The 14,962-nt window shown below is 38.4% G+C and overlaps 1 protein-coding gene across 3 annotated transcripts in view; it reads right to left on the reverse strand.

The window, feature by feature from the left end:
* phf1 (PHD finger protein 1) overlaps positions 1–14,962 on the reverse strand; it is a 27,871-nt gene continuing 12,909 nt past the window's right edge. For 2 of the 3 annotated variants that reach the window (XM_057339312.1, XM_057339311.1), the window contains exons 2-15: positions 11,272–11,350; positions 11,009–11,090; positions 9,738–9,824; positions 9,437–9,531; positions 8,860–9,008; positions 7,140–7,235; positions 6,983–7,051; positions 6,770–6,893; positions 6,038–6,105; positions 5,578–5,709; positions 4,959–5,037; positions 2,590–2,705; positions 2,389–2,472; positions 1–1,877 (exon numbers count right to left, since the gene is read on the reverse strand). In XM_057339312.1, the coding sequence (XP_057195295.1) occupies positions 1,628–1,877; positions 2,389–2,472; positions 2,590–2,705; positions 4,959–5,037; positions 5,578–5,709; positions 6,038–6,105; positions 6,770–6,893; positions 6,983–7,051; positions 7,140–7,235; positions 8,860–9,008; positions 9,437–9,531; positions 9,738–9,824; positions 11,009–11,090; positions 11,272–11,349 (1,509 nt within the window). In that variant the 5' untranslated portion in view covers position 11,350 and the 3' untranslated portion in view covers positions 1–1,627. Of the gene's footprint in view, positions 1,878–2,388; positions 2,473–2,589; positions 2,706–4,958; positions 5,038–5,577; positions 5,710–6,037; positions 6,106–6,769; positions 6,894–6,982; positions 7,052–7,139; positions 7,236–8,859; positions 9,009–9,436; positions 9,532–9,737; positions 9,825–11,008; positions 11,091–11,271; positions 11,351–11,771; positions 12,241–14,962 lie in introns of those variants that run through there. The other variant, XM_057339310.1, reaches the window with a different exon arrangement.

A 14,962-nucleotide genomic window follows, 5' to 3' on the forward strand; every position in this document is an offset into this window, starting at 1 on the left:
TGGTATATTTATTGTCCGTTTACATTTTAAACCTAGAGTACATACAGTAAAAACATAATCTGACAGAAACCTCAAATAATACATAAAATTAAACGTTGACTTGACCATTATAAAAGACTACTACAGTCTGCTAGTTCTTGCGTCACCCTGACATGAAATCTATGACCTAACAAGCACATACCATGAATAAAAAACACACGATATACATTCATTATCATTCACTGATGAAACAAGCCTCACACACGGACCAACTGCCTAACGTTTCTATCCAGGTAGAATGTACTGCATGTGTATTCTCTATCGGAGATGATCTGGACCTGATCAAGTTATTATCATAAACACAAATAACTCCAGGTGTCTTTCGCTATCATCACTTGCAACAGAGTAAATCTCGTACAGTTTAATTCTCTGAGCTACTAATGCAGGTCATAAAGTTTAAGTACGTCTTAGATTTAAGCACCTTTGGAAGGCAGTTGTGTTTTATTGATAAACATAATCCACAATTTTACAGGTGCATATTTTGTGGCCTGATTATAATCTGTGCATTTTAAATGTACAACCAACAATTAGGGAAGTAAATTTGATTTTAACAGATCCTAAATTCTGATTGGACAATCTGCAGTTAAAATTATTGTTGCTTGGCAACAACAAACAGCCTACAGTTAGACTGTATTAATTGTTTATTCCGATAAATAATAATAAATAACTGTCTATCATATTTCTGTTGCAGAAAAAAGCAATAATTCTTTCAAGGATGTGCATTACCGTGATTTTACCACAATTCTGGGGGTTATGTTTGAGTGACATATGCTGCAAGAATTCAAGCCATTATCATCTTAAATGACTTCTTGATGTTAAGAAAAAAATAGTTTATCCCTATTCACTCTTTTATTATATCGACGTCTTGTTTGTCACCCATCAATTCACCCAAAAATGTAAATCTTGTCATCAATTTTTCACCCTTATGTTAACCTTAGTATAACTCTTTCTTCTAGAACACAAAAGAAGATATTTTGAGAAATGTCTCAGTGGTTTTGTGTCCATACAATAGAAGTCAATGGGATCCAATGTTGTTTGGTTACCATAATTCTTCAAAATCTCTTATTTTGTGTTCTGCAGAAGAAAATCAAGTCATACAGGTTTGAAATGGCACGAGGGTGAATAAATGATGTAAGAACTATTCCTTTAAGAGATTTGTAAATATGGACTTTGTTTGAATATTACAATTATTGGTGTCACCACACTTTTCCTGAAATTGTACATGGTTAGACTGTTATGAGTACATGAACAACGTGATGCCGATGAGTAGCTTATGCATTACAAACCATAAAATTCAAGGCATTCTAAAGGCATTTCTAACAGTATTCAAAATATAGGAAACACTGTAAAAGGAAAAAGAGATTTAACAGTATAATCTCCGAGCGAAGCCGGCGTGCAGCTCAACCTGGATTTGCTTGAAGTCGTCATCCTCCGCTGTTGCTCTCATGTCGACCGCTGAACACCCACCTGCTCAGCGATGCTTTAACACCTCTGCCCGTAACCATGCAAACCCTAATGATAACTCTAGCCCTTTCCTCTATGTACAGCCTCTCTCTGTGTGTCACGCACACTCTTTTGCTCATCCTTCTCAATACACGCTCACGTTTCCCCACTCCACGAGATACTGGACTTTTCCTTCTGCTGTTACACGTCTGGCCAGGATCCTGACGCCATCGTTTCCCCCCCAACCCATTGCCGTGGGTCCCACAGTGCCGGGGTAGGGTGGCACGTCACGCAGGAAAAGAGAAGGGCAGCTTTCAAAACGCTGCCCGGGAGGGTGAGCCGAGGAGAGGGTGTATGGAAGGCAGGGGGCTGGAAGTCGACAGGGGTCTTCTGCACTGTATAGAACAAATACAAATATCAAGAGGTTGGTTGCAAAATGAGATAACTCCAAACTGGAGTTATGGTTTGTTTTGATTAAAGCCATAATAACTAAAAAAATACAGCTAACTAACACAATAAAACACAATAAAAACATGATAAAAAACATGATTTTTAAAAAGATTTTTAAAACGGAGTTATCTCATTTTGTAACCAAACTCTTCTACTGCATGACAGTTATTAGTAAAAATGTTGAATTTGGTGGTTCAGCATGTAAAATGACATTTTTTTCATCATTTACTCACGCTTATGTCATTCCAAACCTGTTTGACTTTCTTTCTTCTACAGAACACAAAGAAGGTATTTTGAAGAATGTTGGTAACCAAACAACACTGGTCCCCATTAACTTTCATTGTATAGAAACATTTCTAAAAATATCTTCTTTTGTGTATTTTGGGTGAACTATTCCTTTAAAAAAAACATCTTGTGCATTTCTATTTGATTTCAAGGCGTTATTATTGTACAGACCTGTAATGATGCAGAGCTCTAGAAAGGTCCCGAGATCCATTGTATGAAGGGTGGTAGAGGGCAAACATTCTCTTGGGAGGTGAACTGTAACACGTAAATATTTTTTAGCTTGCAAACACAAGGCTAACAGATCATACAGGCATCCATTCTGTAATATAAATAACGTTTAAAGCAGATGGCATGTACGGTTTCTAAACTGACCCCAAGGCCATATCCTCCTCTGGTTTTCTGGGGTTGTACAGGCTCGTCCCGTCTACACAACCATGGAAACATGGCACCAGGTCGATTGAGTTTGTCGGAACCGCTGGTGGACAAGCCTGAAAAGACAAGATCAACTGGTAAAATAACGTGGGCAGGGACATTCCTAAAAATTCACAGACTCATGCAGGTTTGGAGCGATACGAGAGGGGGATAAATGAAGACTCATTTTTGGGTGAGCAGTCACCATGAAATCAAACAGGAAAAATAAAAGCCCCGCCATGCAAAATAAAGCCCCGCCCTACAATTTTTCTAATTTCAGAAGCTTTCTAATTTTAAAGGAGTAGTTCACGCCCAAAATGAAAATTCTGTCATCATTTAATCATCCTCTTGACATTTTAAACGTGGATGACTTTCTTTGTTCTGCAGAACACAAAAGAAGATATTTCGAAGAATGTTGGACGCCGGTGGGCTCCATTGACTTGCATCGTTTTTGTGTCCATACAATAAAAGTGAATGGGGACCAATGGTTTTTGGTTACCAACATTCTTCAAAATATCTTCTTTTGTGTTTTGCAGAACAAAGAAAGCCATACAGGTTTAAAATGACAAGAAGGTGAGTAAATGATGACAGAATTTTCATTTTGAGGTGAACTACTCCTTTAACACAGAAACGAAGTACTACATTTGTCACTGTCTTACAAACGACCCGTGCGAAAATAAGACACACAGCTGAAAGATACGAGATGACATGCGATTTTACAGATGATTAGAACAGGAAGTTCATTCTCACCCCAACGAACTAAGACTGCGAATGTCATAAATGCTGATGTTCATTTATGAATAAACGCCTACGGCCTTCTAACTAGTATTATAATGGAGACGCCTTTCAAACGGGAAGGTTCCTTGTTCATAAGTGCTGAAAATCGTGCAGGAGAATTAGACTTTCAAATGATTTTAGGTGATTTCTACCTCGAATGGTTTTAAGAATCGTGGATGTCGTGCAATACGGCACACAGCGGGACATAGACATCGGTGCCGCGTACGACAACAGCGTTTGTGGGACGATACACACATTGAATGTGAATGATGGCACATGACATTACTACCAAAGTCAATTGACACAAGCAGCGTGATATAGCACCCCATGAATGATATACAGCCAGAAAAACACATCAGAATGTGAAGCGTTTTTGCATAGTGTGAAGAAAGCAGACAGATGAGACTTTTTATCATCTAAAATATAGACAGATACAGACAGCTAATTTAGTCTTCTAATCTCATGTTTGTCCTCTGTAGTTTTAGAAGACTGTGCTACGGATTTGTCTGGATCACAAAGATTGCGATCAAAAATAAAACATATCAAGACAAACAAAGTCATTTCTCATTAAATTCTTTAAAAAAATGAAACTATCCGAGTTATGCTATATTCGTTTTTTAAAGTGCTACTGTACGTCAACAAATGTCCTGTTTATGTTTTTTAAGGAAACATTCAAGATAACTTGATGCTAAAATTGAGATAATTTAACAATAAAACAGCAATAAAACTTTGTTGAAATAGGAAAAGTTGTTTTAACAATATTTTGGGATGTTTTATGCAAAGTTGCATCATGTTGATGTATTGTGCCAAAAGGGCATTATTTACATAGACATGTTTTTCTGGTGCCTTGACCCTTAAAATCTAAATAATGCCAGACTGTTAATGTACCACCTGGACTTTAAACTCTAATCGACTGCAAAGTGCAACAAATCCCAGGCGGATAAACTTTCCACTAGTGTTTTCCTAAGATAACCAACAGTTTTTTAAGGTCCATGTGTAGTTTTTTGGAGGATCTATATACAAAGACCTGTATAAAGAAGCGTTATGTTATTATTACCTTAGAAAGAGCTATTTCTATTTACACACACCGCGGGTCCCCTTGCATGGAGTTCGCCATGTTGTTTCTACAGTAGCCCTAAACGGACAAACTGCTCGACAGAGCGTGTTTCATAAATACGTTATCTCCTTCGGCAAAGAAGCGAAAATGTGACGACATCTTAGTGCTGTGTCAGCCACCGTAGTGCTTCAAAAGGGAGGGGGGTGGAGTGAGCTGTTAGTTGCAAATTTCATCCTCACCACTGGATGCCGCTACATTTCATACACTTGACCTTTAAAAGGAATGCAATCTAAAAATCTCTTTGTTTCTATTTATGCACGCTTTATGGCTACTTGCAAAGAAAGATAAACCCTGCAGGTTCATTGTAACACGTGGAATTTACTGTAGAGGAGAAAAGCAAAGTTCAGTGAATGAGACGAACTCATTGTTGATGGAGGAAAGCTTGACCTCTGTCACACATCTTTTGATAGCTGCTGGTGACAGAAGCCACACTGACCTGTGTCTCTATGACCCGGCGCTTTGATTTACGGCCCTCCGGACCCACCGCTCTTCGCTGGCAGGGCATCGACGTGGGGCTGAAACAAAGACAATAGACTTTAATGTCTCCTTCTGAGTCTATGAGTTATCTGTTCCACTAATTCCAATCAAATGTTATAATTCCAAAACAAATATTAATGCTATACCCAAAACCATATTGAAAAATTTAGTTTCCATCTTTGTTGCAATAGTTTTGGACTCTTTTCTGTTCCGAAACGACTGTACATTTTGTTAATGTAATATATGTGTATGTACTACACATATGGACAAAATTATGATCACCATAAAAAGCAAGTATCATAAAAGTCTTTGTTTAATTATAATCTTCTCTTTTGGCAGAGCTCTCATGTTTTTTTATTTATTTTGCTGGGTCAGGATCATTCACATGACACAGTGCCATATTTTAATTAAACAAAAAAATGAAGAAAAAAAAATCTGTTCCCACAGCATCTTACAGTGTCAAAGATGTGGAATATAAATATATATTTCTTTTATGACACCTTTAGGCTGAGTAAATGATGACAGATTTTTTTTTTTTTTCCGTGAATGAATTAAAAAGCTGTGGTATTTTCTCTGACCTTTTCCTGTGAGTGATGCTGATAGGCTGTTCGGCGATGTAAGGGGATTGGTCCGATGACAGAGGGGGAGGCGCCCGCACTTGAAGACCGAAGAGACACTTCTTTTTCTTTATTTCCTTCCCCGAGACAAACCTTCACGACAGATCAACATCTCAAATGGATTGTTGTTATGCAGCAATATTCCACGTTTGTTTTTGAAAGCTCTTGGACAGATTTCGGGTGGTTCTTGGGTGACGTATATGTGACAACTAAAATACACAATTCTGTTAACTGCAAACGGTGACATGAAAATGGAATTGGGCTTCAAATCATTCATTTGAAAGGGAGATTCTTCAAAATGCTACTCACAGAGAGTGAAATATGATAGGAAGAATACAGAACGTAATGGTGTGATATACGGCTGCCACATAGAAATCAAGCAGAACGGCAGTTTTCATAACCAACATAATCCGTTTCTCACCTGTCTTTGTGGGAATTTAATGCGTTGAGCAGGTTTTGGCAACGGTCCTGCCTCGGTGTGTCTGATAGCTGAGAGACCAAAATACAGAAGCAGCATGTAAAAATGCATTTGAAAAGTATATGCAGTGACCGCAAACTGTACCATAAAATTAAAAATACAGTCAAGATTCAATTGAAGTCAACACAAAATCAATCTGTACTGTTCTACATTCATGCTTTTGCTGAGTTACGGTTCTCCAATGTCAAATAAACGATGTATAAAACTTTAATAAAATAATTAAAAGAAAACATGTTTTGTTAAATACTTACAAACATTTGAAATTGTGTTTTAAAAAAATCATTTTAATTTACTGTGGTGTCACACACCACCAGGGGGCACTACTTCTATCACTTTTGAACCCTATTTATCTTGTCAATGTACATTCCCTATAGTGCACAATTGATTGGTGAACTTCAATAAATACAAATAACAAAATTATCAATTTTCTAAACAATTTTATTCAACTTTTCCCTTTTTTCTACTCTTGTCCAACCACCTGGCTCCATGCTGGCATGTAACACCCACTTTTGTTCACAATCAAGTCCATTTCCAACACATCAATTCAAATCGTACATTTTCCTCATTAAGTTACCCATTTTAGTCTGAAATATGACAGATTATGGAGGTAAACAGCGTTTCGTGTTGACTTTAAAACAAGCTCTATTGGTGCAATCGACTGGAATACTTTCATACCGTGCCGAGAAGCAAAGAATCCCAGTTTTCATTTGTAAAAGCCATGATTTCATGATCGAAATCAAAATACTTTCTCTTGCAGCACAGGGAGAGATGATACAGCACCAAATGAGCCAAATCTGCCCTGCGTTACGACAAAATGGGCATCATCAGATATTATATTCACTTCTTCACATCGGTTATGTGGTTTGTGTTCCGCCATCACGTTCTTACCAGGTCATTGGAAGCCTCTGAATGGTCTCCGGACCGTTTGTGCACACCGAGCACTGGAACTGATAAAAGCTGATAGGTGAAGGGGAGAGACAGACAAAAAGGTTTAGACAGAATGAACTTAGCAACAGCATGCGCTTAACAACCGTGTCAACCTCACCGGTCTCCGTAGAGAAGAGGTTTGCTCAGGCACTGAGTGCATGCTTCATGAAACCACTGCCCACAGCTCTCGCACTGCAACATCTTCAGATTCCACCTGACAAACACAACAGGCTTCTGTTTAGACACACACACTCGCAATGCAAAACACAAAAGTTAGTTAGTTGTTAGTTCAAATACGTGGCATATTTCGTTCATGGACATTATTCCATCATTAATTCAAACAATGCAAATCATGTTTACACACAGCCATGAAAAAAATCAAGAGACCATTTCAAATTTATTTTAGTTTGTCTGAATTTACTATATGAAGAGTTTGGTTCCAAAATGAGGTTCCATGTTTTTTTATTGTGCCTTCCAATTAATATCAATCAAACTGCAGTTGGTTTGTTTTGATTTACGCCATAATCACCAAAACAATACAGCTAACTAACACAATAAAAACATGATAACAATAAAAAACATGATTTTTCATTTTGGAACCAAACTCTTCATATATAGGTATGTTTAGGTAAAATTATCATTTTTGTTTCATTGTGTAAGCTACAAACAATATTTCTCCCAAATTTCGAATAAAAATAATGTTTCTATTTGCAATTATTTGCATAAAATGACAACTGGACTCTATTTTTTCAGACCTCAAATACTGTAAAAAAAAAAACAAGTTCATACTCGCTTTTAACCAATACAACAGTAATATTTGTATGTTTTCAGGAAAAGTATTTCCGTTTTTATAACCTCCATTTTATCACAGTTTTCATGCATCTTGTCATGCTGTCAGCCTTTCACATTCCAATACATCTAGAATACTGATTAGGTTAAAATTTGGAGTGGTCTTTTACTTTTTTCCACGGCTGTATACTGTATACATACACTACCAATAGTTTGGACACGCAACTATTGCTGAATTTGTGTTATTATTTATTTAATTGTAAAATTGTGATTTAAAGGCTTATCCTTCAATCATTTTCATATCAAATTTTGTAACTTGTAAGTGTTTTAAATAGATCTGATCCCATCTAATTTGTGTCTACAGAATAATTTCATTAAAGAGGTAACTTGTTTATTTTCAAACGCATAAACTGGATAGTGTAGTGAGATCATGTGATAACGGACGAGCGTATTGTTTCCTAATTCTGTTTTTTAGGACATTCTCTCCTGTTCATGAATGAATTTTTCATGTTCATGACATCCCAGATGTATATGGCTTCCTTTCTTAACCTGAATGCAAACAAATATTTTTTTATACTAACATGCCATCGTGTGACCTTATATGGGGGTCAACATTGCAAAGCTCAAAAAGCACGTACATCCATTATTAAAGTAGGCCTACTTCAAATTACTTTTAATGTGAAACGAAACGTTTTTGAGAAAACGTTTCATATTTTGAGCTTATTTAGCGATCGATCCATCACATATCTATGGCAGCATACAGTACAGTTTAAATACGGCAGTAAGTTCATAAAATAAAATCTCCTTGGTTCTTGCTTGACTTTTGCTTTATGGAGCGTTGCCATGTTGAACCCTGTATAAGATAGCACGACGGCATTTTACCATAAAATGATTCGTGTGCGTTCAACTGAAGAACAGAAGTCACAGATATGACACGACATGAGGGTGAGTACATTTAAAAATACTTATACTATGCAATGTATACTATTCAGTAAGCAGTACACAAGTATAGTCAGAAAGCAGATGAGAATGGCAAGAGTTGAACTCACTCTCCCGGTCCAGCGCAATAACAGTAACACTGCTGCTGATTGGTCACATGTTGCGGGTCCCAGTCTAAAGATGACAGCTGATAGGGCAGCCTCACTTTCATGATCTGCATGAGTCGTGCGAAGCGTCCCCTTTTTAATGCACCCCCTCTCTAGGACAAAACACAGCCCGTCATTACAGTGTATCACACCCGCACACGTTCCTGTCATGCAAGCACGTTCAACTACGATTTCGTCTGAAGATTGTATTCGGAGAAGAGCGTTTGAAGGAAAGTCATTAACATTTCCTGCTGGGAGGGGCAGGTGGATATGATTTTATCTTCAAATCAGCATGTCAGGCCTGTGAAATGAGCATGCTGACAGATGGATTAAAGTGCAGGCCCATTTAACGCGGCTCGACCGGCACCTGCAGAGTGCTGCAATGCAATAAATAGGCAGTGGAGCGCAGTTAGGCATGGATACCCTTTACATCTCTGAGGAAAACGAATGCTTTGCGTTTGGTTGCGTGTGATTCGAAATACATCCAAAATGGTAATGTTCTCCTTGATTTAAAATGCAGCGTTTCATCATCTCGACAAACCTTTGTTGCTACGGCAAAGACACACTGGCGACATATCCAGCTGTTGGGGTCGATTTCAGGGTCGATGGGGGGCGTGTGGCATTCCGGATGATAACCTGTAACATATATAAATAGAGACAAAACAATACAGTATTTAGTACTGTACATAAATATTTATAAAAAATTAACAAAAACATTTAGCAATGTTTATTAATATTCAACATGCTACTGTGCAAACATTTGTTCAGAAAATAAATAAATAGAAGATTAAAACAAAACTGTAAGGTAAATCTAAAAAAAAAATGTTCATTTGCTGAATTACCGTGACGACATTTGAGGCAGTTTACAAGAGGTTCTTTAAGGGGCGGAGCATCACAGATACAGCATACTTCCTCTCCTTTTGAAGAGACTGACAAGAAACAACACTTCAGATGTGATCGAGCTTAAAGGGACAGTTCACCCAAAAATGAAAATTCTGTCTTCAGTTACTCACCCTCGAGTTGTTCCGAATCTGTATACATTTCTTTGTTCTGATGGACACAGAGAAAGATGTTTGGAAGAAGGCTTGTAACCAATCAGTTCTTGGTCACCATTGACTACCAAAAATGACAATGGTAGTCAAAAGTCCTCCAGAACTGTTTGCTTTCCAACATTCTTCAAAATATCTTCTTTTGTGTTCAACAGAACAAAGAAATTTATAAAGCAATATTTCCCCACTATGGTAGTCAATGGTGGCCAAGAACTGATTGGTTACAAGCATTCTTCCAAATATCTTTCTCAGTGTTCATCAGAACAAAGGTGTTTATACAGATTTGGAACAACTCAAGGGTGAGTAACTGAAGACAGAATTTTCATTTTTTGGGTGAACTGTTTCTTTAACACATTCATATCTATTATATCCCCATATTTTACATTCATGCAGTTGGCGGATGGTTTTATCTAATGGGACTTACATTTTGGCTAAATTTTTTCAGTTTGTGTGTTCCCTGCAAATCAAACCTATTGCTATATATTCAAACCTACAGGTGCAATGTGAAACAGATGTTATATGTTGGAACCATGCAGCCAAAAAGGGTTCTCCTATGACAACGTGAACCCCCTTAATTTTTAGTGTATTCACTATCAGAACACGGCACTGTGTGTTTAAACATCCAGACCGGCCCAATACAGCAACTTTAACTTCTGACACTCGACTTTAAGTGTGAATAATTGTCTTTTGATGGTAGTGACAGTTTTGTGCACCAACAGTATTCCCATCACAATTCAGCACATTTCCACACAAAATTCTTATTGCATTTATAAAAAATATTTGTATATCATGGTTGGTATTCTGCCTGATTGAAAAACATTTTATATAATGTAAATCTAATGGGAATTGGAGGGGGCATAACAGTCATAAAAATAATGACCAAAAATGTAATGATACTAAAATAAGGTTTAATTATGCAAGCTATAATGTGAACTTTCGGCTTCTTTTGCTTTTGGTGTGCGGAGTAACCTGAACATTATTTTAATCTGGAGTGCAGAGTAACCTGGACATTGGTTTTATTTACTTTCTGAGGCTGAATTTAGAGTCTGAATGGATTGACTTACACGAGTGGATGTCTTTCCTGAGGACCCAGAATTCAGAGTTATCTTCAAATCTGACCAAACAGCTCTGCTTCACGCTGTCTACCTGCAAAACAGGCACGCTTTCATCAGCAGATTAACATGAGCACAACAAGTCAGTACAAAACTTTTAAAAAAAGAAAGAAAACCATTCTGCTCTCCTCCTGGCGTCAACTCTCTCTCTCCCTCTCTCTCTCTCTCTCTCTCTCTCTCTCTCTCTCTACCAAGCAAACTTGGAGCAAACTTACTCGTTTCACATTTCCAAGGTACAAAAGTCCATCGCTCCATCTGGCTAAAACATCTTCTCCTTCACTAACTCCCCCCATCCTGAAGAAAAAGAGGGCAAAAGCAGGTCAAAAAAACATTCTGTGCAATTAGTGAATCAGTAAAACATGTCTCCGTCCCAGCAAACAGCAGCCTGAGGGTTAAAACCCGTGCATAGCGTCAGTGCACAGTACAGTATAAAAGATGAAGAGTCAATGCACACTGCAATGCCACACATGATCAAAAACACTGGATGCCTTATGCAACAGACCATAATATATGCAGATGATAGAACAATGCGTGATTGTGAACTATTACCAACAAGATCGAAGCATTGATTACGGGCAAAATGCATGCAAAGATTTTCTCAAATCGATGCACACATAACTCATACGTTCCGACATGTATGATGGCATGCACATGCAAACATCAATTAATAGGCATGACAGTTCATATATGGAAAGAGCAAAGCGCGCGGATGCACCTGTGTTCAAGTCTTTCGCTCTGTTTGGGTCACAGAGACTATGGGAAGAAATTTCAGCCGCACATGAAACGTCTGATGCCCGGTGTTTTGCGTCTTAATCACTGTCCCGAATAATCGGCGCGTTTGGAGTGGCCGTAGATCAAACGCGCGTCACTCAAGCCGTCGGTGCGCAACCGTCTGTTCGTCCGTCTATCTCTGCGTCTGTCTTCAGCTTCATGTCCCCGATCTTTTCCCGTCTCTTTATCGAAGTCGATAAACGTGTTTGTCAGGAAAGCAGCATCAGCATCAACCCGAGCAGGACGCCATCATCATCTCTGCCTCGCTCTCCTCCGACTTGTTGTGACGCAGACATAAAACACAGGCAGATGGAGAGGGAGGGAGATCCGGAGAACACCTTCGCATCTGTACGACTGACCGACATCTCACACGGATGCGCGACCGGATAGAACCCCGGAACGTCCGAACGCCCTGCGCGCAACGGGTCGCGCCCAACGCGCGGCGCGCACGCGGCGACTCATTAGGAAAAGTTTGGGACTGTCCTAATTAGTCCGGTAGAGGTGCGCCTTTCTGGACTTTCTGGATAAAGTTTCAAAATGCCCTTGGGCACCTGCAAAACATGTGCTCATCCCTAATATTTATTGTTGCTTGTTTTAAAGACACAAATAATTTAAAAAAAATGTCTTCAAGTTGACACCTGCGTCTTCTTATAAAAATGTTTTTTACATTATTTATATACAAACTTTTACATTAAATGCGCACTTGTTTTAGATAATATTTGTGTTTTTTTATTAAAAAAAAACTTTTTATATTTGTAAAATCCGTTTAAAAAAGGTCACTCGGGGAAATATATAGATAGAAAATATATTTTATATCCCGAAAATCGACATTGTTTGTAAGAGAACCCATATTTATTTGCATTGTATTTGGTTATAAATGTACATTAGAGTATTTTATTTTCATCAGCTTCTTAGAATAAACTAGGCCTATTTTACCACGCCAACACATAACCAAAATAATTAAGGTCAAACACATTAGTTAAACTTAAAACATAACCTAAAATATTATAAAATCTTACAAAACAAACAAAGTACTGACATATCAAACACAACAATACTGGAATATTAAGCAGGAATGTTCAAAATGGCCTCTGGCGTATCTTTGAAAAACAGTTATCCAAAAGTCCAGCAGAGGGCGCACAACACCCAAACTGGAACTATACACTAATTCTAGTGCCAAACAAGCTTAATGAGAACTTTATTCAGTAGCTTACAAATTCTTTGTAATTCTGTGTTTCTTCGGACGCAAATAAGAGTCTGTGGGCTGTAAACATTTGAGATTTTATAATGACACGCCATTTGAGCAGGCTATAGATCTTGAAAGAGCAGATAAATTATTCATAGGAGGCAAACCACTATTTTAATTAGTCCAATCCGAAGACTTGGATACGCATATCACAAATGCTTTTATTCACCATAACAACCTTTTAATAAACCCAACAATCTCCCTCAGGCATATTAGGCTAATGCTTGTACAGAGGTGCAAAGGCATAACCAATACAGCATTTGACTTCATGACAGATAGTGTCATAACAAAAACAAACAAAACATATATTTAAAAAGGCTTAAGCCTTAAACCCGCAGTAGACATCGGGTGATTCTAAACAGACAAAATCTTTTCAGATCGTGGTGAAGATGATTTCTGTTGTTTGGGTGCCGTCATCATGCATGGTTCATTTTGATTTGAAGATAATAGATAGCAGACAGTTGTATGTTGTTTATTTTAAAGGGTTAAAACAAATAAATGATTTGTTTGGATGCAATCTGTCTTTCTCGTTATTTTTTGTGTTGGATGCCTTTCTGCCTGCAAGGCCCTGCCATAAAAATATTGCAAGGTCAAAGCTGAGTCCACAGCTGGCACACTGTTCAAGGATTAGCTCGAAATAATCACCGAGCTAAGAATTTCCCAGCCATTCAAAAACATGAATCATTTACATCAAACACTTCAACAGCACTGGCCACTTAAAATTCAGGCCGCGAAACAACACAGTAATAAAAAACAACCTTGAAAATGTGAGAAGGTACAAACGCACACTTTCTCCAGCTATTCAAGTGGGCGCTTCCCACAGACATTTATTGCTAATAAATCAAACCAATCATAATTGGGTTGTAGTTAGATAAAGAAGACGGACGCGTTTGCCGCTAACGTATGGGGCCGTAACGGAGGCGTTGTCCGCTTTGACGGACGTATTATAAATGCGAATGCATGACCAATGCGGCGCAAGGCGCAGCGCAAGTGTTTTGCTAGTTTCAGCCCGACGCAGTTCTCATTTTCCCGTCCTGCGCCGCGTTGTTTAAATAGCAAATGCATTTGCGCTCATTTGTGTTCCCGTGGGCGTGTTAGTCTAAAAAAGAGGTGTTTCAGGCGCATTGTTGGCGCGTTGCTATTTTGAGGAACTGAAAATAGACTGCGCCATAGATTAACTCAAACTTGGTCTAAAGTCAATGGCGCAATATTTTTGTGTTATTTAAACAGCGCGTTAGTAGACAATGCGCCTCTGGGCGGGTCCACAACGCGCTTTCAATTTACTTATTACACAGAGGGAAGTGCACAAACATGCCAAATATAAAAAAATTAATGGATTACAATGTAAAATATTATTATTGTGTACATAAAGATAAAAATCCGGCTTGTCATGTAGATGATCTGCTCGCGCGCTTTAACCTCAGGCACGAACCTGAGGTCCTCTCTAGAGAAGCGTCCAGTCTTTGCTCTTGCAAATTCCACCGTGTAAGTAGAATCCGCCATGGCACGAGCGCAACTGGCTCTTAAAGGGAATGAGAGATAAGACTCTGATTGGTTTACTGCACGTTACGCCCAAAAAACACCCGTTACTCATTAAGAGTATATTATATCGGGACAACCCGTTTAGACCATGCGCCCGAGCGCGCCGACCGTTTTCCCGTCGTTAAATTAGCAAAAGTGTATTCGGACACGCCCTGAGTGTGTCACGTCTCAGTTGGTGTTCCCCTGTATTTTGCATTTTTAGTTTATTTCCTGTTTGCGTACCATGTTTGTAGTCTTTTGTAGTCTTTTGTAGTTTTTCGTGTTTATTAGTTTCCCCAGGTGTTTCTTGTTTCCTTGTTATCCCAGTGTATTTAAGCCCTAGTGTTTCCTTTGTTTGGTGTCGGTCT

This window comes from Triplophysa rosa, linkage group LG8 (assembly GCF_024868665.1).
Source record: "Triplophysa rosa linkage group LG8, Trosa_1v2, whole genome shotgun sequence".
Lineage (NCBI taxonomy): Eukaryota > Metazoa > Chordata > Actinopteri > Cypriniformes > Nemacheilidae > Triplophysa > Triplophysa rosa.